Raw genomic sequence first — 25,051 nt, forward strand, 5'->3', positions numbered from 1 at the left:
AAGCCCTTCCACAGCTGATGTAGGGTAGGCATCAACCGAGAGAGAGGTTGTCTTGTTGGTGTAGCAGAGGCCACACTGAGCCTCTGTTGGTGAAGGGGGAAAATGTTTGTGGTGGGACTGGGGAAAGGAAAGACCCTAGGCTTTACAGAAAAACACACGCACACACGGTTAGCAGTCACGTCTGTGTGAATGGAGTCTATTTCCACCTGGACTAACCCAGAGCTGAGGTATCTGAGGCATGTTTGACCACAGAGGTCACAGCTTGTAACATACAAGACGTCTAGAAGGTGATGGTATTTACATCCTGCAGACAAACCACTCAGACCACCTCTACCAAAAAAACTCACTCTATCTTGGGGTTGCTACATACAATGCTGTGCCAACTATTGAGCATCAATCAAGATGATAACCAGCATTCTCTGTGATGCTTCCGTTCATACTGATGCATGGCATTTTACATTAAATATTCATAAACCCAATCCTTTTGGGGGTGATCATCTTACAGCTCCCCCCCCCCCTTCCCACCTGCCACCATTTTACAATCCACCCCACATTTCTGTTGATACTTGTTAACGTTATGAAACTTCTTGGAAAGAGTGAAATCGAAATCAATAAAACAGTGGAAAACAGCATTGGGTGTATCTCCTTCAATGCAAGCTGGGTGTGTCTGTAATAATATTAATAAACATTCAAAAAGCTTCTCTCTGTTGTGGGCCTGATTCCCAAGATAGAAATGAAAAGCTCTGAAATTATTGTTGAGGTTTTAATGAAAACAACCTGAACTGCACTTTGCCTTTCTTTTCTCTGCATTTCTTTAATTACTTTCTTTTGTCACTTGCAGTGAATCCAAAGTACAAGCACATGCACTGCATCCATCCATCAACCTGTGTATTTGCAACGGCCAGTCACAAATCTCGTAACGGCCCATTTCATAACCAGCTCCATCTGCCAGATATGTGATGTCACCTCTCCCACAATGCTTTAGGGACCTTTCCTATGGACTGTACATTCATCAGGACCATCTTGGCTTGTCAGATCCAGAGTCGACATTATCAGTCAAACCGCTGGAGGAGGTGGAGATATGGATGGACCTCCCTGACTCTGATGTCAGCCAACAGTATGGATCATCGCTGAGGGATCTTGAAAATGTGTTCCTCTCACATCATTGTTTGATTGAAGCGTGTCGATAATTGGCATCATGGGAATCAGTGAGGCCTGAGACAGTATTGATCCCCTCCCTGTTCCAGGCATTGGCTTCGGTCTACATTAGGGTCCAAAGAATGCAGTAGGGGAGAGATGAATGGGGTGAAGAGGGGAGTGGAGGAGGATTACAGGAGAGAGGCCTCACCTTTAATAACGGGGTGTACAGAGAGAAAGAGGGGAGAAGAAGAGGAGGGATGGTGGATGAGTGTGTTCAAGTGAATAGAGACGAAAGGGGGGATTGGAGGAGAGATCCAAGGAGGAGAGAAGAGAAGGAGACAAGGCCCCTGGTATCTACTTAACCAATGTTCCAGAGCTGAATCTCTGAAGGTACAACCACAGAGGAAATAGTTCAGTACAGAGGGCTGACAAGTGTTCTACAACGTCTGGGCTCAATGACTATATATATGCAGTCAAGGAAAGATTGTATTTAATTCAGTGAGATGATGGTGGTTACTCATAGTTGCACTTTAAACTCATTTGATTGCGCTCTAGTCATGCAACATATTTTTTTTAATAGCTTTTTTACATAAAAATTTAACTTTAGAGTTAGCTATTATAATATGTGTCATTATTTATTGTCTAATCAATATGCAGTTAATTGTGTAGCTATGACACTGTGCTAAATAGCTCTTAATGCATTGAAGTTGATCAGCCATCTTAGTAAACACAATCATTGTTTCACACAATCTGAATTTTTCATCAATGCTGGTAAAAAGAGAGAGAGAGAGAGAGAGAGAGAGAGAGAGAGAGAGAGAGAGAGAGAGAGAGAGAGAGAGAGAGAGAGAGAGAGAGAGAGAGAGAGAGAGAGAGAGAGAGAAGGGACAGAGAGAGAAAGAGAGTCAGCTTCTGACAGTCAGCTTCTGACAGACACCCCCACCTGGAGCCAGGGAACCCCATCCAACCAGGAGGTTCCAGGCAGGCTTCTATTCCACCAGCACCGGACACCAACTGGCATCCAGAACCATCATCTCCAGGTGCCTTCACCCTCTGAGCCAGCACTGAGACTCGGGGACCTGGCTCTGACTTGACCTTTCAGCCTGCTCTCTTTGGCCGAGCCAGTGGGTTATTTTAGACCCAACACATTCAGTGAAGCCACCCCAATGTTTTCTCCGACAGGAGAGTGGAGAGGGAGAGAGGGGAGGGCGAGCAAGGTAGACCATGTCTATCTCAGCTCAAGCTTTGCAGGGCTAGAAAGGAAAGCAAGAAGCAACTGTCTAATGGTATATTCTGACTGACTTGAGAGAGGAAATGAACATGGTCCTCTCACTTCCCTGCTTTGCCTTTTAAACCACTGAGATGGGTATGTGTGGTTCTATTTAAGTAGTTGTGGTTATACTCAGGGGTGTTTCTAAGATCAGACCTTTAGGGGTGCTCAGCCCCCTATGAGAATGTGACATGAAAACAGTGCCTTGCAAAAGTGCTAAACCCCCTTGCTAATATAAATCCCTAATTTCACTAGATAACAATTAATACATCTATGTATTATTATGCAAAATATTGAATGAATAAAAAAAGTATGTCCCTTTCTTCATGAACAACCAGCATCAAATGATAATAGACAATATATTTGAGCACCCCTAAAAAGGGTCTAAAATCACCACTGGTTATACTGCACCCTGTTTCCTGATAGAACATTTACATTTAGTCATTTAGCAGACGCTCTTATCCGGAGCGACTTACAGTATGTACAGGGACATTCCCTAGAGGCAAGTAGGGTGAAGTGCCTTGCCCAAGGGCACAAAGTCATTTGGTACGGCAACCTTCTGATTAGCCCGACTCCCTAACTGCTCAGCCATCTGACTCCCGTGAAGATAATGTATGTATGAAAAGACTGAGAAGAGCCACATAGATGAAGTGTCTTGTAGACTGTTACAAATACAGCATTTTAAAGGCTGACACTAAAGGTGAGCCTTGTTGCTCCTGATGTGGAGAATGTATAGAGGGGTGCCTCCTTTGAGGTTCTAAGGAGCAGGGAGAGAGGGAAAGAAAGAGAGAGAGAGAGTCAGCTTCTGACAGGCTTGAAGCCAGGCTCCTCCGCCCAAAGCTGTTTAATGCTGCATTAAAAAGTACATTGAGAGACTGCCACCCCCACCCCCCCCCCCCCTCCCCAAGGTGACAAACCCCAGCCCCGTCTGGAGCCAGTGAGGTAATTGGAGGGGGGGGAGCGGAGGGTTTTCTGGGGGAGGGGCTGGTAGGGGTCTGCCGCTGCTTTCGTTCTCTACTCTGATACCTCACCCCCGGAGAGAAGCATGCCACAGATGGGTTTGCAAGTGTACAACTGCTCTCCGTTGCCAAATGAAACCACTCCATGACATCATCCTACCAGACACGAGGACTGAGGGAACCATGACGACTCAGCGCAACAAAGGAAAGCCCGGCAAGACAGCAGAGCCTTCTGGAAGGGATGCCTTTCCTTGCACACAGGTTCTTCCGTTTAGTTGAGAGCAAAAAAACAAAAAAAAAAAGATAGATAGATAAGCGGGGAACTGGATCTGGATTAAAACATGTTGGAAGCGTGTAAATGATAATGTCAGATCCGTGGAACAGGATCAAGGAGCTACTCTGAACGGATTCCATTGGCACGTGTCATTGTGTGGAGCTACTCGTGTCCGGAGCTGCCCCACTCAAGATGGCATTTTGGACTGGTGTGTTTACCGAGTGCACTGATGCATTCTGGGGGCTGTCTGACTTCATAGAACTCCACAGCTGCTTGCCTGGACATTTGTGGGGGGGAAGGCAGGGAAGGGGAGGGGGGGGGGAGAAGACTGGGGGGAGCCAAGATATCCTATGAGGGGGAAAAATGCTGTGACAATGTGCCACAGTGTGTGGAGGAGTGGTCGCATGTGTCTGCTGGTGGGGTGTGCCAGTCATGTCTGCTTACAGAACCGTCCCAGCCTGCTCCATGGGCACACAGGTCTGCTTACAGAACCATCCCAGCCTGCTCCATGGGCACACAGAGGAAACGCCATTGCGCCTTTAGCATCAGCAAACATCTTGTTTTTCCAGCCTGTTTTCTTTCAAATTGAATTTCAATGTTCCCACGTTTGGCAAATTCAGTCTTCTTTGTTCAGATTTGGGGGTGGGGTTGTGATTGGTCTCTGTTTCTTGGTTTCTATGGTGTCAAACACAAGGAAAGCGCACTGACAACCACACACAAACAGACAAATAAGGATGTTCGTGAGCATGACTGTGACTGACGATTGCCGTTTGGGTAAGACAGAAGACATGTTACTCCCCCGTGTGGTGAATTCCTGTCAGTCCAGCTAAAGGGGCACTGACTTGAATATTACATGGCGTATAAAGTTTATTTGACTTAGATGCAGTTCATATAAACTTGTCTGTTTGGCGGTGTACAACAGAGTTTGTGGTAAGCACAGTCAATTACCTTAAATAAAGTGAGTTCTGAAAGGTTTATCATCAGAATATATCTAGTTTATTAAATTGCAGATTTCAGACACTCAGGGCCTCATGTACTAACGCTTTTGCGCCCACTTCAGGCGTATTTGTTTCGCAATTTGCGCGTAAAAGCATGGCGAGGTATGTACAAACATGCCGCACTGAGGTAAAAGCGCAGACTGCCTGTCGCGGGAACTGAAAATGGCAAATTGCGCTTTTCCGTGTCATGCATATGCATTCACGGGAGGGTCAACGCGAAAGTGGGAGTTTCCCATAAAGAGATGGGAGGGGATGCGTAAAGTGCGCCTAATTATGTATTCCGCGGTATGTACAAAACCCGCTTGTGAAAGCGCAACTCTATTTTGCGGTGAAAATTCTCCGCCTGTTAAAAGCAGGCGTAAACCAGGATGCGCATATGCCTCCTAGTGAAATGGCAGCCGTAACCCGAGCAAGACGAAAACATAGGCAAAATAATGTTTGCCACAAGGATCACACTTTTTGAGTTGAGTGAACACGAAATCATTACGCGTTACAGATTAAGCAGCCATGCAATATTACAGTTACTGGAAGAAATCAAAGATTACATCGAATCTCCGACTCAGCGTTCACATTCCATTCCAGCAGTTGTTAAACTCCTCGCTACATTACAAATATTGGCATCAGGATCACTTAAAACAGTCATTGCTGTTTTGACTTTGGTGGCTGATCCATGATAGAGAGAAAGAAGGAGGCCCGGACCCTCTACACCTCAAGCCTATACCCCCCCCCCCCCCTATACACAAACACACACACTCCTTTCTAATTACCCTAATCAGTTCATCCTGCCTCTATGACGGAAGCCCTGCATGCAATTGTTGTATAGAGTCGCCTGTTTTCACTTAACACTGGAGCCGCTGTGGTGTCCTCAGTGAGGAACAGAGGGATTCTCTTTACAGGGCATAGAGGGCTGGAGAGAGAGAGGGAGGGACAGCGAAGAGCAAAGGACATGGAGAGTCAAGTGGGGATGAGGGAAAGGGAAAGAGTAAAAGAGGGCTTAGGTCTCTCTAAAGGAGAGGGGTGACATGATGAACCGACTTTGAACAGGATCCAGTCAGCCTGGCTCACTGACCACTCTTTGTGTTCATAGCACACAGACAGCAGAGGGAGAAGTGACAATCATAAGACCCTCCTCCCTCTTTCCCCCTCCTCCCATTTCCCGTTCCTTCCGTCCTTCCTTCCTTCCTTATGTCCTTCCTTCCTTCCTTTTTCCCTTCTTTCATTCCTTCCTTTTTCCCTTCTTCCCTTCCTTCCTCCCTTCCTTCCTTCCTTCCTTCCTTCTTCCTTCCTTCCTTCCTTCCTTCCATCCTCCCTTCTTCCCTATGGCCTCGTCCCTCTCTCTTCCATCATCACCTCTTTGTGTTCCACCTCGGTAGAGGTGCTCGTGGATGAACCATGGAGACTGCAGAGGAAGCATTTCTCTGCTCCCCGTGACCCTATGCATGATTGCATGACATCACTGTCGAAACAAACTCACCCCAGGGTGAGATTGCCCCGCTGTGCCTCACAAGGCAGCGTGGGGAGGTTATGTGCTCACTCACTGTTGAAACGTGTGTAAACTTTACAATAGATAAGTTAAACACTTGGTTATGCAACCATGTAAGACATTACTTAGAGTCAACATATGTGAATGAATTTCTGTGTGTGTGCATGTGTGTAACAGAGAGAGAGATAAAGAGTGAGAGAGGGAAAGAGAGAGAAAAGAGAGAGGAACCAAGAAATCCATTTCAAAACTGATGTACTGTCCTTCAAATAATAATTTACATTTTGGGACTGGTAACACTATAGGGACTCTTAACTAACACTCACTAGCTTGAGAGAGTCTAAACATGCAGCATGTTCACGTTACCTTCTTAATGAGCTATGCATGTTTCCTGTTGTTTTATAACACCAAGATACTGTTGAACAGGCAAGCTATGTTTCAGTATTCTTTTTTAATAAACATCTCTCCTCCATCCTTCTTCTCTCTCAATTGTAGTTCCACAGTGGATCACCCATAAAGCCTGGCCAACAAAACCAGATAGATTTATTGCAATCTTAACTTATACATTTGACTTGAAATCTTTATTTTCTTCCTATGACAAAAACATGATCATTCACCGTGGGCCAGGATTCCTGTGCTGGATTTACCTTGTGGAATCATGGAGTAGTCCATAAGGTGTTGGTGTACTGTGTTTCTTAATGGATACAATTCATAAAACATATGAGTTGATACAGTCAGTTGATACAGAGGAGTACTGAAGGGGAAGGGTGGAGGGGGGGGGGGTTAGTCCCTATGATGAGAGATGGGGTCCTAACTATTAAATTTTTTACCTCAGGGTAAACTACTTTGTAGATAGGTGGTATAATGATTGTACCCTTTTGCTAAAGAATATTTCCTGACTGCATTCTACCTAAATGAATTATTGATAATGAACTTCAGTGTTTTTGTTTGTTTGCTAGGTCATTACCACAACAAAGAATTTTACGTTTTGTTTGATATTTCATTTGCATATAAAAATATAAGGCATTCGATGCCTCATTAGACTAAAATGCTTATTCTTGGAATCTCACATTTCTCTCATTTCTTCCTACTATATGACTTAGTATACCTACATCATTAATGCTTTAGTGTTACCTTCATTTTGTTATGAAGTTTTAAGTTTGCAAAGCAGTGTCAAGTCCATGACCAGATACAAATTCACTATAGGGCATTTTCATTTTCCTAATTAGCTAGTCATCTGATATCAATTTTGACAACAGAAGTGGAGAGAAATTATCTGATTACTTAATAATTGTTACACACAAGCTGAGTAACACATATTTATACCTCTGCAACAGAAAGAAAATCACTGAATAATTCACGAGGAGGAGAGTACAAAGGACCCAGGGGATATGGAGAGGGCAAAGACTTTGAAGACTCCAGGATAGATTTAGCTTGTTTCCCAATTCAATATGTGAATTTCTTACATTGCCACTACTTGATATTAATAGGAATCTGTCTGTGTTTTATTCCCGTGAAAAAATTAACTTTTCAGTTCAGCCAAACAGACTACAGTACCAAATTGGCATGATATCTAAGAACTAAGCCGGTCCTCTTGTAAATGAGGACCCTATGGGCCACAATGAGGCCTATACGGTTCATATTGAATGGAGAGAACACCAATTAACCTAATAGCAGTATATGCCTAAAATGTTAGTTGATGTTTGTGTTGAGTTGATGTTAGAGTCTTGTTTTCCGTACAGAATCAGAACCCATGAGTATACAACTCATTATGTTTATTTGCATGCTGGAGTAGTTTAGATATCCGTCGTCTCTCTTCAATCACCATAAGATGGCGCAAATATACTGCTCGAGTGTCCCTTCTTCCATTTAAAACACTAGTGTGCTATCATTATATTTTACTCTACTGTTGTTCAGACTAGAAAGACAGAGACGCTGCATCGAATGTTTGACGTCAAAACAATGCGCTACATGTCTGTAGGCACAAAACAATGAATAGACCTGGAATAATATTGACATTGAGAGATCCAAGTCGGTCACCTCAAACTCTTTACAAGTATCAGCTGTCCCAACCAGCATGGGCGCATTCCTTTGCTTGCGCGTCGACGTCTGAATGAGCAGCATGCTGTTGGCCTCTATTGGGCTTTTATTATTGTGGTATTGCTGTGTTCACAAAGTCGACTTTAATTCACATGAAAATATTGCAAATATCACTTTAACACGGTAGCGCGCGAGAAATGTCTTATTTGCTTACAGTGGGATTGCCCAACGGAGTTGCTCCACCCAAAAGAGGATATGGGGCTTGTTGAAGCGGACTAGTGGTAACGTGCCAGAAAGAGCTGAACGGGACGGAACACTCTTGAACTGTTGAAGTTCTGGGGCAAAGTCCTGAGTGAAAGTGTATAATAATCACATGGCATTTTAAGAATGCGCCAAAGATGGCGGTAGCTACAGCGGTTTCTGGGCGCAGAGTGCATAAAAGTGGATTTCTGGAGGTTTTGGTAAAGGACCGATGGCACAAAGTTTTGGTCAACTTGAACGAAGAAGCCCTCACGTTGAGTTGTGAGGATCTGGGAGAGAATGTGAACTTAAACGGCATCACCAACGGGTCATACGGGAACAACACAAGCCACCCCGGTCCCACTAGCAGTCCCAAAACTGCGGTGCGGACAGCTTTCACGGATTTACCGGAGCAAGTGCCAGAAGCGATCGCCAACCGTAAAAGATGTGTCCAAGTCATAAAACAAGAGGTCGGGGGACTTGGGATCAGCATCAAGGGCGGTAAAGAGAATAAAATGCCTATTTTAATAAGCAAGATTTTCAAAGGTCTAGCAGCGGATCAAACTCAAGCGTTGTATGTGGGAGACGCTATTCTGACGGTTAACGGGGCAAACCTACGGGATGCCACGCACGACGAGGCGGTGCAAGCGCTTAAACGAGCTGGGAAAGAGGTGACACTAGAAGGTGAGACAATAATTATCTTTAATAGGCCTACGTGAGTCTATTTTGTCTTAAGGTTTGTATGCAGAAACATGTGGGTAAAGTATTAGATTCAGAGCCTTTTTTGTCATGCTATACCAAAACATCTAAATAAGTTTATTTGAATAATGATTTAAAAACACTGCAAACCATTACCATTGGCATATCCGCCAAGGCGACTCAATAGAAAGTGTAGAACCAAATCCCATGATGTCGGGAAATCTGCAGGTGTTGAATACTTGAGATTTCTGAGAAAATCTTGCATTGACAATGTTGAGCTATGATTTGAGAAAAACTGTACACACAATCCCACCCGCGCATATAATTTTTATTTTTCAAACGATCCCGAGTTATACAGCACATCACCAGCTATATCTACTAGCTCAAAGATCAACGTTGAGATTCTTTTTATGAAGAATAAACACCACGATGACTTTCCTCTGAGCTTCAGTGATTATCGCAGCAAGAGGAAGTCCTTGCAGCGACCTAAGAGACCGTGTAGATAAGAGGCTATCAACATGTATAATTATGATCCTTGAAATCTCCTCTTCATAAACTGTAGCAGTAAAGATGAAAAACGTAATATCTGTACACTCTGTGTTTGTGACTGTAAGGGTAATCCATTTGAATGAAATGTTATCGGGATGCACAGTGGTAACAGACAATAGGCCTACACACAGTTTAGTAAGAATGGAATACACTCAGTTTAACAAGTAGCCCTGGTAAAACCGAGTTATAAAAAGATGTGGAAACGTGAAGTCCCTGTCCCCAAGGACAGAAGTTGTTTTGCTGTTTGCAACACAAGGAAAACTCATCATCCACTGTAGCACAGGACATGGCTTACTGTGTGACTGGACAGGAAACTTACAGTGTCTTTATTTCTCTGTGTCTCTCTCAAATACACACAACACAAACGCACTAGTAGGTATCCACAAGTTTCATTTCACAATTATCCGTAAATGAATCACCATCCTGTGACCTCTTTGTACCAAATTGAACTTAGGTTTCAGCCAACATTGGCTCAGATGGAAAGTTCAAATCTTCCCAAATCTCCCCAGTCTCAGACAAGACTACTCACTGTGGTCACCAAACCACCTCTGCTGCATTTGCATTGAGGCCTGACTGTCCTGTGTGTCATCGTGCTGGTCTGTGGGAGGTGCAGAGCCTGTTTAGGCTAGACAGTAAGTGACTGGCAGTGTGTCATGAGAGGAAGTCGTCTCACCACACCTGGGCACCTCTCAGTGAGTTGACTATGAAACTTTTAGGCTGTGAGGCCTGTTTGGTGGTGATCTGGCTGCTGTTCAGACGCTTGCTGGTGGGACAGGACCAGCTAGGTGTCATCAAGCAAGGTATTGAACCCCTCTCCGCTCCTGCTTGGTGGTACTACTGTAGCAGTAGTGCAGTGTTGGGTCATGTTTTCAGTCAACTTGCCTGGCTGATTCAAGGTAACCAGCATTGTCTTTGTGGCATAGCTTTTTTTTGTTGCCACTGCCTTGTCATCACCTGGCCAAGTAGATGCTTGAAGCAGCAGGTGTGATTAAAGATCTATTTCCTTCAAGCGTATCTTGAGCTTGTTCATGCCTGGACGTGGTTTCTCACTCCCACGGAACTCTGACGTTCATGCATGGGAAGTGGGTTCGTTAAAAAACAAAACAATGCTTTGTTGATATGTGTATAGTTTACTTGAATGGTTGGATGTTGAAATGTTGAAGATGTTGTTGATTCATGGTTGTGTTCATTTCTAACTCTAGGATCTCCAAGGTCAGGTAAGGTGAGGCTAACTGAGTACAGTTTGAGTTGTGGAAAAGGATATCTTGAAGTTCTGTTTCCAAAGGTCATTTGTGCTGTTCCGCTGCTTCCATTCTGAAGGACGTAAAGAAAGAGGGCCGTGTTGCAATTACAGATTTTTAGAGAAGTTTATTTATTTTCCTCCTCCAGAGGTTACTTGTCAAATTCACTGCTTTTCCTCTCTGAATTTAATGAGGAGTGTTTCTCTCTCTTTTTCCCCCTGTGCTCCCTGACAAAGAGTTTCATTCTTCACAAATCTATCAAGCTCTAATGACTGTGACTGGTTAGAAGGGGTGCACAAAGGCTCGGCCATTGAATACGCCTGATGTGAGAGAGAGAGTTCACTGTTATTTTAGAGGGAAACACAAAATTCTAAAAGGCTCCTCTGTTTGGGATTATACTGTACTTTAGAAGGAATGTATTACTGCAATAATTTTGGGATTTGTCAATGAATGTGTATCTGAGCAGCTGAAGTTCACTAATACGTTTCACTCTCGACTGCAACGGCTTCCCTGAACAAGGGTTTTATAAAGATGACAGAGTGTGGCTAATGACCGTCCCTTCCACATCACGTGCACTACATGAGCTGAAGGAAATGTGTGGGTGAGAAGATGTGTTTGTCTTACATAAAAACAAAAACAAAACCCTCCTTACACTTTTAGAAGAATTTCTGTAACTTTCCCAGGTGGTAGAAAAGTTTGTTTCACATTCTGTAATCAGCAAGACTTTATGTATATTGAAGTATATGTTTCCACATTTATCATGAGTTAACTCAACAGACTCTGTAGAGAAACATATTCAGGCACTGTTGTTGGGGAATACTGTAGAACTGCATATGTTTACACCGGGGACATGTACACACACTGTGATAATCATCAACATATGGACCCCGTCCCTAATGTTTTTTCCTCTGCTGAAATGGAACATTTCAATTTTTTAATCATATTTAACATATGCAAGTGACTGGGTGTTTACCTCACTGGGATTGGTTGAGTTCTGCATCTCATCATTATATTAATATCACAGGCTATTGCCATGTCGTTCCTTCAGAAGAACAGAGCAGAGCGATAACTCTTGGAGCAAAGCAACACTGTATGATACATGGATATTAAAATGCTCTAGGTCTTTTTATTTTTAGCAGAGAGAGAGTTAGAGAGAAAGGTAAAAGAAAACTACCCATCTGCTTTAATGACTTCAGCCTTGAAACATTCTGAGGATAAATGTACCAATGACACCACTCCAACTAGATAATGTGCCATTGCAGATTCAGCAGTACATTTCTATCATGGGCTGTCAATCTTTATGTCATGTATTGTTTCAGCCAAAAGCATGTTTTCAGTTACGTTTGCCAGATGATATCTAGTCTGTTTTCTCAGATTTACAGGAAAGACAATACATGCATACTAAATCTACGAATATAGATAATCCTGACCTCATTTACTTTCAGATTGGGTGACTATGAACAGTCTTTGTGTGGTAGTACTGTAGGATGAGATGTGACATCATGTCAGAGTGTGTGGGTGTGTGTGTGCCTGATGTCAGTGCCCCGTAATTTGCAGCCGAATTCCCTGTTATTGAGGTTGCAGATCTTCTGTGTATACAGGCCTGACTGATGTGCTAACACAGCAAGCCCATATACAGCAGATTAAAAAGGCTGGTCACCTCATTGTGCCAGTTTTCTCTCGGAATAGTGATGATCTAGTTCAAACTTTAATTAAAAAATACATCTTTCAGTAATTATGCCGTGTACAGTAGCCTTTTAAACTACACTTTAAAATAAAGTGCCTTTTACCGATTTGTGTTTCATTGATAAATGCAAAATCCACCATTTTCACATAATTGTTTGCGAAACAAATATACTGTATGTATATGGATTTGTTTTGGTGTGAAAGTCATTGGACATGTATGTTTTTTTACAAAAACTGTCTGAAACCTAAGTTCAATTTGGTACAAAGAGGTCACAGGATGGTGATTCATTTACGGATGATTGTGAAATGAAACTTGTGGATACCTACTAGTGCGTTTGTGTTGTGTGTATTTGAGAGAGACACAGAGAAATAAAAAGACACTGTAAGTTTCCTGTCCAGTCACGCAGTAAGCCATGTCCTGTGCTACAGTGGATGATGAGTTTTCTGACTGACTAGCCTATATAGATTTTTTTCCAGAATAAATACTTGAACAGACATCACACCCTATCAGTGAGAATAATTGATGTATGAGTAGGTATGCAGCGATTAACCAATTTTACTATTAACCGCGATTAATAATGTCTCGGTTTTGTAGGCTAATCTTAAAGGCCGACTGAGTGTTCTCACTCTAAGAAAGGGACATTATGGTACATTATTTTTCTATGAACAGTTGCACAGTGAATAAAATTAATCCAGAGTTTTCTCCTGTTGCTATCTGATAGTATATGATTTATCATCGCGTGTGTTTATAGTGTACCTACTTTCCATCAGCATACGGTACATTTCTTGTTTTTTGTTTGTTAATTTGCAAATACAGGCTTTAAAGTATAGAATGTAATTAATGTTATTATTGTGTATCGTTTTTAACACAACCTTAAGTTTTGTTGCAGGCACACACACTATATTGCACTGCACTGTAGGCTACGAAAATTAGCCTAATCCGCGTTATTATTTTAGGCTACTCATCTCAGCTACGCACCAGGATTTACTCCTGTGAAGTGCACCTACAAAAGTAGTTTCATTCATTAATTTACGGTTGTCATTATGTTTTAGTTATTTGGTACTGTATTATTTGGTAACTATGATTTCTAAAGGCAGCAACTGTTAAAAACAAAAGCCACCAAAGAAATGTACAATAAAACCTCACATTTAAGAATGTTCATGTCATTTTATAAATCCCTAATGTTGTGAAATAAATTAATGCATAATAATCGTGAAACCGTGATATTCCTCAGACTATAATCGTACCATCAAAATCTATAATTATTGCATCCCTATAGGTATAAGGGTATGAATGATCTGTATGGACTATAAGGAACACTACTACCACCATAGCTATGGGGTGCATTCTGTTAGTTCTTGTTTTGTTTTGCATTGTGTTTTTTCATATGGTTAATGCAGTGCATTCATAAACTCGTGTGAATACCTTGAAGGAAGTATCACATGGTCAAAGCCTTGCGCTAAGGACAGATTAGGTCTGTCATATGGAATATTGCTAATTGGCTCTAAGGCTTTCAGCCAAGATCACTGCCTTCCTCTAAGGTTTTAGGATCAAATCCTACACCTGGATGTGTTCCCATAGGGCGATTTATAGGATGCTATGAAGCTTAACAGTGGTGGCATTGAGTCCCAATATCTTCTCAAACTAAAGAAAACCTGATAACACAATACACACAAACTCAAAAAAAACACACACACAGCAGACACAAACTCAAAACCAAGCACCCCAACCAGACAACCTCTGTAGAGGCTGGCTCTAAGGCTTTCAGCCAAGATCACAGCCTTCCTATAAGGTTTTAGGATCAAATCCTACACCTGAATGTGTTCCCATAGGGCGATTTATAGGATGCTACGAAGCTTAACAGTGGTGGCATTGAGTCCCAATATCTTCTCAAACTAAAGAAAACCTGATAACACAATACACACAAACTCAAAAAAAGACACACACAGCAGACACAAACTCAAAACCAAGAACCCCAACCAGACAACCTCTGTCATATAATTCACTAAAGAACAAAGCCTTTTTGTTGTTGCAGTGAAGTACATGCGTGAAGCCACCCCATACGTGAAGAAGGGGTCCCCCGTGTCAGAGATCGGGTGGGAGACCCCCCCACCAGAGTCCCCACGCCTGGGCAGCCCTCCCAGCGACTCCCCCTGCACCCCAACAATGTCCTTGCAAGGGGACCGAAGGTACATCCCTCTAAAGATGTGCTACATCACCCGGGGGATGGCCGCCCCTGACCCAGAGAACAGGTAAAATACATATCTTAATCCTGGTTTGTACTGTATGCCCTTTGTTGGTCCTCTGCAACTGTATCTCTTCTGCCGACTCTTGTTTCTTCCTCCGTCAGCATTGCTGAACCACTCACTTGGCTGCTTACTGTAAAAACCCTCGCAAGTCCCTGTCGGGATATACTCACGATACTCACTACTCAAGTTCACTGTTTATGGAGGGGGTGGGGAGAGAGGAGAGAGGAATAGAAACAGAGAGAGAGAATGAGAGAGAGATACATAACTTAATTAACTCTAACTCAGATTTTATGCTGCACAATACATTGAGATGAAGCGAAGAAGTTCTTTTTTTGTCTCTGGCTTTTCCGTTGACATGATTAATGTCCGTGACGTGTCGAGATTGGCCTGTTTTTGGAATTGTTTTCATAGTGAGACATTTGTGGCAAAGATTAGATAATTCTTCATAATTTCCTAGTTACTCAGCTTTATAAATAGCAGCGGGGGTGGGGGGGGGTGGCTCTATTCACAAGGTGAATCTGCTGTGTATAATTGTCTGCAAATTTGACAATCATTAAAGCACAGCTTGAGTCCTGAATATGTCATCTAGTGTCTCCCTCTTTCGCTCTACTCCTTTGCTCATCTATGTTTGAAGTCTCTTGCGCTTTTCAGTAGGTCAACCTTTCTCACTTCAAAGCTAAATAGGACAACTTCAAAGTCCACGTTTACAATGATTTTGGAGTTTGCCCACGTTGTAGGGCTGCTTAAAACCCGGCCCCAAACCTAAAGTGATTTTGGTCCCAGAGGGAATCACTGAGGAGCTCTTTGTTAGAATCTTCAGCTAACATGCGACAAAAATATTTATGTTGATGCCTCAGTTCCTTCATGTCCCCTCACGTACATTTTAATACCGTTTTGCAAGGGTGAACTTTCATTTGTAAAAATTCAATATATAAAAGTGTGGCCCAGAGCTCGGTTTAACCACATCATGAACAGAAATGTCATCACTAAAATGGCCTCCACTGCAACCTGTTTAATGAGAGGCACATTTACAAGACTTTTTAAAACAAAATGTTTCTGTTTAGTTATTTGTTGCTACAACACATTATTACTGCTGTATCTGCAGTCGTATACTTACGACCTTAGGTTAAAGAAGTCGCTTTGGATAAAGCGTCTGCTAAATGAATAAATGTAAAGAAAGGAGAGAGGAGGAAAGGAGAGAGGATGAGATAAGGTAGTGGGAAGAGGAGTATAGGGTGAACAGGAGACAAGAGAACAGGAGAGGAGAGAAGCACCTTCTCTCCTTGAGGTTTACAGCCTACCCCCTGCTATCTCCGTCCTATACAGTACTCTATTGTATGTGTCAGTCAGGGTATAGTGTCCCATCTTGTTTAGACTGGGCTATATATACATTCTGTTGAACTCATCAGCCACTGATGGCACTAAACATATAACTTGTGAACACTGATATAATTATGTGTTCTTAATAAGAAAATATACAGTATATCAGACTGGAACACAAGTCTGTTTAGGTCTGTCACTATTATGAAGACTAAATCAGCCTACTTTGAATCTACTTCAGATATTGTAATTCCTCAATTGAAAATTTAGGAGAAAGTAATCACACATACAGACAGACAGACATACGCACGCACGCACACACACACACACACACACTCACACACACACACACACACGCACGCACACACACACACACACACACACACACACACACACACACACACACACAAACACACACACATATATAGTCGATGACCAGAAAGGGCAGTAAGGGATTTTTATGCTCCTTGTTCTAATTCAGGCACCATAAACTCAACGTTACTAGTCATGAGTGTTCCCATATTGGAGCCCCCTCCCAGGTCTGCAGTTAGGGTTTGAAGGGGAGGGGGGAAGGGGGGATGGAGTCGAGGAGGAGGAGTGGTAAAGGGCAGAGAAGCAGGACAGGAGGGGGAGAGTAGGAGAGAGAGGGACTGGACGATGGGGGAGGGGAAGGAGATGGAAGGTGGAGAGCTCCTTGGGGCCCTTCCAGGAACCTCTCAGTCTGCGCCTTGTGCAAACACTCCAGAGCCAAACTACATCTGGCCGCTTCTGCTACTAAATCTCAAGGCTGCTATTTTTAACATCGGGGAGCACCTGGAGTTAATCTAAAGGATGGTTATTCCAGGTCTCCCTATCAACAGGATAACCATCAACCAACAGTATCTCAATCATTCAAAGAGTCAAAGGGTCTGAGGTGAAAATGGATTGTATCCAACCTGGAAATCCTTTCAAGCAATTACGAAATCAATGTTGACTCGAGGTTTCAAGTTAAAAAAAAATCCCTCATCATGTTCGACAGGCATTTACTGTACATGCTTGAGATTGTATGTCTTCAGGGATTGCATCGGACTGTACAGTCAGTCCTTTTAAGCTATCTGTGTGTTCATCTATTTTCAGGCATATTATAGTGTGTGTGTGTGTGGTGACCCAAACACGTCTGTGTGTCCCAGGCAGGTGGAGCTGCATTCTCCTGATGCCAGGCACACGGTGGTGCTGAGGTGCACCGACACCAACTCTGCCCAGGCCTGGTTCTCTGTCATGCACTCAACCACTGCAAACCTGGCAACCAAGGTCATCACAGAGGTCAAGGGGCACACAGGCAGGACGGGCATCGCCGGGAGTCGTGAAATCCGACACTTGGGTTGGCTGGCTGAGAAGGTAGGCATTGCCTGTTTGGGTGTCTCCATACTGAATATAATCAAATCCACCAAAGATGATTGCTTTTTCAACACAAGTGTGCTTCAGTCTAATGATTAGTGCTGATGTTCCTGTGCCAGGCTTTTTCTCAAAGCTGTGCACCCTTCTCCCTCCAGAAACCACTGAAACTCCCTGTATCCCTCTCCTTGTCATATCAGCCTTTAAATAAATGAGGAAGGAGCACTGTAGTGAGACAGCCAAACCCTTGACAAGATTTCCTACTTCAACCAATCTCAAATCCACAATAACTTAAGATTCACATGGTAGGCAGACAGTCTTTGGAACTTCTGACTTGGCACTTGGCCTGCCAAGGTTTCTCTCTGGAAGCATCCAGTCCAGCACCCTTCCAGTAGCTATTGATCCAACGTGTGTTCTCAGCATGATCGGTGGCATTTTTTCCCCCTACCCTCTAAATCCTCTTTTCATCACTCTCTCATTAGCCAAGTTGGGCTGGAAGGGCAGCCAGGGATGTACAGGGCTCTTCTGCCGGACGGGGCCTTCAGCGGGCTGTGAAGGAGCTTCACCGCACTTCCCAGGGTTTTCTAATGAGGCTCTGTCTCTCTTAGCTTAGCGTCTCTTATTACCGACCTGCCTTGTGCCGTCCGCTTCCAGCCCTGCTCCTCCCAGCTACTGTCCTGATGAATAATTATGAGAGCCAGAGGCCAGGAGCTCTTCAGTCGTGGGGGTGGCCTGGCCAGCGTTGCCGGCCGAGTTGCTGTGAAGTGAAAGCTTTCAACAAGGCCTCGTTTGTGGCTGGGAGGAGGTGGGGGGTAGGGAGTACCACCCTGCCAGAGTCTCCATTTTAGCTGTAGGATGGTGAGCAGACGTTTAAAAGCTCTGCTTGGTGATGAGAGATGACCCAGCAGCCAAAGAGCAGAGGAGTCATTTACTATACATGCCTCCGGTTGGCTCTCTGTAACTGAAGTTTTAAGACTAGTTCTAGGAGATTGTGCATTCCCGTTCCTTATAGACCAGTCGTTTCAGCTTCCCTGCTACTTCTCACTACCATGTGGTAGTGTATATGTGTGCGTGCATGTGTGAGTGTGTGTAAACATGCCTGTGTGTTAACATGTTTCTTGATTTGTATGTAGCATGGCAATGTATGGCTATGATGTTACAGGGCTATGCACACCTAAAGCTTCGTGCTCATAGCTGACTAGGAACTTCAAAGAGAACCAATAGGCTTATGATTCCATGGATTGAGCTACAGCTAAGCTTTTATAATGAGAATTGTTATGCTAGGTATATTATTTCGTGCAAGCCTGTGTTGTATTTGGAGTTCAATTTAGGTTCAGAGTCAAAAGTTTTTTCCTAATTGGATCACTATACATTTACCAATACTGCTGTTGCTGAACAATACTCACTAGCTCTCTGTCTAGACAGCCTTTGAGGAGCCATCTAAAGTTGATCATGTCTCTAAGGTAGTACATCTGCACAGCTTTACCACACTTCATTATAAATCTACTTCCAACTCAGTGAACAACAAACACAAAAGAGCGAGCCTTGCATTGTTATTGTCTATGTTTAGAGTCCAATTTCATCTTTTGTGGAAAAAATGTACTGGGAAAGTCTCTTTTCATTACAACACAATGCCTTTAGCGAATAAGGTGGCATTATTGGCCAGAATGCAATCAAAGCTGCCTTAGAGATATGCACCCTGTGTCTTTGCTCACAAACTTTAAAACCTACCCGGGTTAGTGGGCAGTCTTTTAAGAAAGTTAATTTGCTGTTTTTATTTGATGGCTGAGGAAATACATATAGGAACACAACTAAGCATATTTGATTCCCAGACCCAAACTGTCTACCAAGGTTTGTGTACCCTCTAGAATAACATAAATCTGGTGTGTGTGTGTGTGTTGCAGACCGAGAGTGAAAAGCAGCGTTGGAAGCCAGTACTGGTGGTGGTGACAGAGAAGGATCTGCTCCTCTATGACAGCCTTCCCAGGATGAAGGAGGCCTGGCATAGCCCTACACACGCCTACCCCCTGCTAGCTACACGGTAGGCTAAAATGCTAATACACTCCTTTCCCTGATAGTCTGTGGATGTGAGGAGTAAAGCTAACATGCTAAATAACTAATGATATAAGATATATAAGATATATATATAAGCAGTGCCGCTGCTAGCCATTTTGGTGCCCTAAGCATAATTCCTTTATGATGCCCCCCCCCCCCCCCCTAAAAAAAACGATTGTTTTTGCCAGTTTAACTTTTTGCCACCACAGCTGCCCTGGCAATGCATCCACATTCTGTGTTTGATGTGATGCTAGTTACGGAGTTCCCAACGTAATGCGAGCGCGCAACACGCGCGAGCGAGCGAAAAATGTTGGCCTTTATTTGAGCGCAAAATAGTTTTGGAGCTTCATGTAAAATAAACAGCCGTTTTTCAATTGGTAAAACCTTGTCTAGTGAAGGTGATGTATTTTTGTCTCTTAATGCTTCAGCCCCACCCTTACGTTTCTAAAGCATCATAGAATGTAAAGTAAAGTAACAGCTAGCTGGCTTCAGTTACTTGTAAAATGCATAGATAATGTTTAACAGTAAAATCTCAATTTAGCTTGCACCTAACATATTTGAATGTGCTAACATTAGCAATAACGTCGACTAGTTCGAGGTGTATGCTTAGGCTAACCATTAAATTAGCAGCACATTTTCCGTATTTAACAATGATTAAACATGGACTTACCTGAAAGTGATGCACGGGCATCATTTCGCAGTTTCTTTCTCTTTCTTATTTCTGCCCCTGACTCCTCTTGTCTTTTTGAGGCCATTTTCGAAAAGTAGACCATACTGTCAAAGTTCGTCAGGCCACTGAGATAGGACAGTACCATCGTAACTTTTTTTGAGCAATTAAATATATCTCTTGTTCTGCCTGTTTTGTGATATACATGCCTAAAAAGTGCCTAATATTTATATACTGATATAATATCGGCATTATAATTATAAGTACTATGATGATTTTTGCGTTGGCAATTCTTTGGTGCCCCCTCAGGACTTGGTGCCCTACGCACAGCGCGTAGTGCGCGTTATGGGAGCGGCGGTACTGTATATAAGAGACACTAGTTTGGTTTGCCTGACAAAGACTAACATGTTTGCGTGTGAGAGGTAAAGATACAAGGAAGATGGCTAGCAAAACTCAACAATAGCCAGGCTCTTCTCTAATGAGTGGACAGTTCTGTTTTTCTTGACTGTAGATCTTCTTTTCAGTTCTGTTATGTTGTAGAATTGCAATGAGTCATAAAGTGACTGAAAGAGATATACACCAAAATGAATGACGGCCTCCTAAAGACATCTTTAATAGTCATTCTGAATTTTTGAATTGTGTGCCCACTAAACTGGAAAGTCCTTCCCCAGCCAGCATTCAGAAAATAAAATTAACAAATGTGCCTACTGCTTGTACACTGTACTTCAGTTGTCAATTACATCTAATATCAATACCTACAACATAGTCTAATGCCAGTAGCTACGCAGTTACAGTAATACACACAGCCCTGCCACACGGCAGGCTAATGTAATAAGAAACACAGTACACAAACCTCTTGCTATCTATGCGGTATCACGAACGGCAACACCTCGTTCGTTACATGGTTGGCTAACACACAACGCCGCTACAGTTGACCATATTGACGTCTTTAAACTTGAGATATGATGTCTTACAGTGTGACTCTGTATGTGTGTTCTCAGGCTGGTCCACTCCGGCCCAGACCGAGGCTCCCCCCAGCCAGGTCTGGAGCTGTCTTTTGCTACGCGAACGGGGACCAGGCTGGGCATTGAGGCTCACCTCTTCAGGGCGGAGACCTGCAAGGACCTATCTCTGTGGACCAGGCACATTGTGACAGGGTGCCACGCTTCTGCTGAGATGATCAAGGAAGTCACAACAAGTAGGTCTTCCTCAAATATATGTGACCTGTGCAGCACACACCCACACAGACACACACATACACACGCACACACACAGACACACACATAGGCACGTACACAAACGCATTCGCTGTATACACATTCTTCACAGTAAATGAGGCAAGGCCACTGTCTTTGAAGTCACATTCATTCAACAACCGGCAGTACATACCTATCATTTTCTTTAGCGGGGTTAGGTCACAAGAGAACAGGGATTCCCAGTCCCATTCTCTGAGGTAAAAAAGTGGACATTGGTGCTTTCTCTACCATAAGGGAAACATTGACAAAGAAGGTGTATTTTTAGAATGGAATGCCAGTGTGTGTGTCAGTGGTGGGCACTGGGCTCTGGTAAACCAACTGGCCTGGGAACTCCTCTAGTTTATCCCCCTCAGGGTCCTTTCTCCTCACTATAAACACACTATTGTACACAATCTCTCTTTCTTTCTCTCCCCTCCCCCAATTTTTCAGAGTATTTCCTTATTTATTTCGGTTTATGTGCTCTGTTTCTTCCCTCCAACCAACCTTTCTTTGTATCCCCCTCTGGTAATGACATACTGATATTCCTGTTTAAATGATATTCCAGAATTTCTCCCCAGTTTTAATAATCACAATCTTTCAATAATCAATCTCTTTTGTCAGACCAGTCTTATATGTTTATTAAAATGATTGGCCCAACTAGGCCCATAATTCCATCACATACAGTGCTGTACAAACAATCAGTTGCCTAGGTAAACAGTGTTTTATTCTAACTAGAGCCAGTGAAGGTGATTTGAGACAAGGCTTTTGAGGTGAGCTCGGATTAAAGAACTATAAGTTTCTGCCCGTAAATAATCTTTTTAGGGAGTCTGGTCGTCATAGCAACCCAACCTGATCCTCCTAGCTGGAGGAGGTCTGTGCCCCCCTCTCTAGCTGTCGAACGAGGCTGAAAGAAGGCTCTTTGTTCTAGGCTGAAAGTGCCTGTGTGTGATGCCCCTCTGGTGGGATGGACCAGGTAGGGACCAGGATGACAGGCACCAGAGACTAGGGTAGGATATCCATATTGTGACTCTCAACAAAAACAAAACGTATGACCTGGAACCTGTCATAAACTTCTTGTTTGGGAAAAGACTCCCAATCTTTTATTTAGATTGTGCCCTTCAGCCGTCTGTAAGTTCTTAGTGAGAGAAAATAGTCTAAAACTATCTCTCACTCACACACACACACACACCCTCACACGTGCAGACACACACGCGCGCACAAACACACACACACAGAAGACAAAGTCGTCCGAAGCAGCATTGTGCCTGTTATCAGCTCTGCGGTCTGGCTTGGCTTTGGACAAAAGACTTTGGACGAGAAGGAAGAGGTGCAAACAGTAAGCCGCGCTACTACACAGCCATGGGAGTGATTTGCTGAGCTTTACCAGGACAAACGTTAAGTAGTTGCAAAAGTAGTGTGTTGACATCCAGAGAATGGAGATGGTAAATCCTCCTTTCAGCAACAGAGATATTGTCAGATGAGCTGTGCTGAGGTGGTAATTGAAAGCATGGCAATAGGGATATTGGATACCCTTGAGAGGTGAGAGAGAGCATTCTTTAAAGACATGGACTGGAAGGGATACTGTATTTGAACTCAACATAGTTGAAGAGTCGATGACTCAACACTTAGTGTAGGCCTACTGTAAATTGGGATGTTATTTACAAGTCACGTGTGTCGATTGTCGAACTGTAACACAACCACGTCTGGTACAGGAAGGAACACACGTGCCTTGTGACGACTTGATATTTACATTGTGGGAACATTGTTTTAGGATTGTACAGCCCTGCTGCAATCGAGAATCGCACGCATATTTGTTTGTTCAGTCTTTTTCTAGTTTGTTCTTTCATTCACCTGCTTACTCGCCCGCCGATTATCGAATCATTCCTTAACTCTTTCATCCTCATGAGGTTTCTGCTTTGTGATGACGATTCCCACTGTTTTGCCGTCTGTCCACTGCCCAGGCTGCATGTACCAGGGGAGGGAGTGTCGTCTGGTTATCCACTATGAGCAGGGCTTCTCCGTGCTGGCCGAGCTCCAGCAGGACCCCGGGGAGGACCAGGTAGACCAGGGGCTCCCGGGGGACAGCAGCCAGATCCCACCCCTCCTGAGCTACCCCTTCGAGAAGCTCAAGATGTCCTCCGACGACGGAGTCAGGATGCTCTTCCTGGACTTTGGAGGGAAAGAGGGGGAAATTGTGAGTGTGGGTCGATCAAATGAGTATATCAGTGGTTCTTAATTATCTAGCTCACAAATGGAATCATGCCACATGTACATGTGCTGTATGAAACAGAGGAGCAGAAACACGTTGTTTCAATTATTACTGTGGAAAACTCTATGACTCATGTTTTGTGAAAAGTGCTCTAGCTACTACATGCAAACAGTGGAACTTCACATTTTCCACGGACATAATCCCCTATAGGTTACTTAGGCAGGATATGATTCATGGTTGTATTCAGATCCTGCTCAGCTGGTCGCTGTGCACATAAAACAGCCTTGTTCCTATGTGACATGTGAGCACAACCAAGTAGTGGTTGGCCAAGTAGCCAAGTTGGGACGTTCACCAGTACCCTGTTAACGTAGTGGTGCACAGCAGAACCAACCACACATATAATTCAATTCAATGAAATTGAATTGCTTGTAATGAGTTTAGATGATTATCCTGTTTGTGTTTAGGATTTGGCTTGATCAGACACAGGTCTAATATGTGTCTGGCCAACCCGCTCAACCAAGTAAATGGAAAGACAACAACTAGCTCTCTTTATTTATCTATGAAGAATTCCAAGGTGTTACATGCACTGATGTAATCCTGTAATGTTTTCACTCTGAACTCTCCAGCAGCTGGACCTCCACTCATGCCCGAAACCCATTGTCTTCATCCTACACTCCTTCCTGTCCGCCAAGATCGCCAGGCTCGGCCTGGTAGCCTGAGGGGGGGGGGGGGGGGGGGGGCAGACCAGACCTGGATCAAAGAAGAATGGAGAGAGGGAGAAGAACAGAAAGAAGGGATAGAGGAGAACAGACAACCCCGCCTAGACACTGGGTCTGTATCAGACTTATGGTTTGGAATCTGTGCTTGATTGAGTTTGTCTGGTACATTGGATCCAACGGCAAAGTCTTAGCCCTACAGTCCTTGTCACTCGTCCAACAGCTTCAGTTGTTTATCTGTAGAAACACATGCATCACCAATGAAATGACACACAGTGAGTCCGTAAACAATCATTGACACAGTTTAAGTGTTTTGTTTAAATCCTACACTGTAAAAGAACACTAATCTTTTGTTTTGGTACTAAATATACTGGAAGTATTATTTAGCAGCCATCCAATTCTAATTCTACATTTTTTTGTTAATTCAGCACTTACTGTTCAAATCTGAAGATTTAGCGTGTTGTAAAAGGCTGCTTGAAATGTGTAATTGTCTGATGCCTTTGGCAGCTATGATGCAGAAGTATAGGTTTAGTAAAGGTTTAGTTTTAACCTTGGTTAATGCACATAAATACATATTTAAAATTTGTATTGGTTTGTCTGTGTGTCATTGAAGTATCGTCTTAATAGATGGAAACATCACAACATTCATAAG

General features: G+C 43.3%; 1 protein-coding gene across 2 annotated transcripts; it reads left to right on the forward strand.

Annotated features, from left to right (window-relative positions):
- Nucleotides 1-8,078: 8,078 nt before the first annotated feature.
- sntb1 (syntrophin, basic 1) lies at nt 8,079-24,985 on the forward strand. 2 transcript variants are annotated; one of them, XM_062464854.1, is made up of 7 exons: nt 8,079-9,082; nt 14,610-14,826; nt 17,313-17,520; nt 19,422-19,558; nt 21,241-21,437; nt 23,436-23,668; nt 24,313-24,985. In XM_062464854.1, the coding sequence occupies exons 1-7, from the start codon at nt 8,557-8,559 to the stop codon at nt 24,400-24,402; spliced, it is 1,608 nt and encodes a 535-aa protein (XP_062320838.1). In that variant the 5' UTR covers nt 8,079-8,556; the 3' UTR covers nt 24,403-24,985. The 2 variants fall into 2 exon arrangements, with proteins under 2 accessions (XP_062320838.1, XP_062320837.1); XM_062464853.1 differs by having other exon boundaries at nt 8,085-9,082; nt 24,310-24,985.
- Nucleotides 24,986-25,051: the final 66 nt, after the last annotated feature.

This window comes from Osmerus eperlanus, chromosome 7, assembly GCF_963692335.1.
Source record: "Osmerus eperlanus chromosome 7, fOsmEpe2.1, whole genome shotgun sequence".
In the NCBI taxonomy this organism is placed as follows: Eukaryota; Metazoa; Chordata; class Actinopteri; order Osmeriformes; family Osmeridae; genus Osmerus; species Osmerus eperlanus.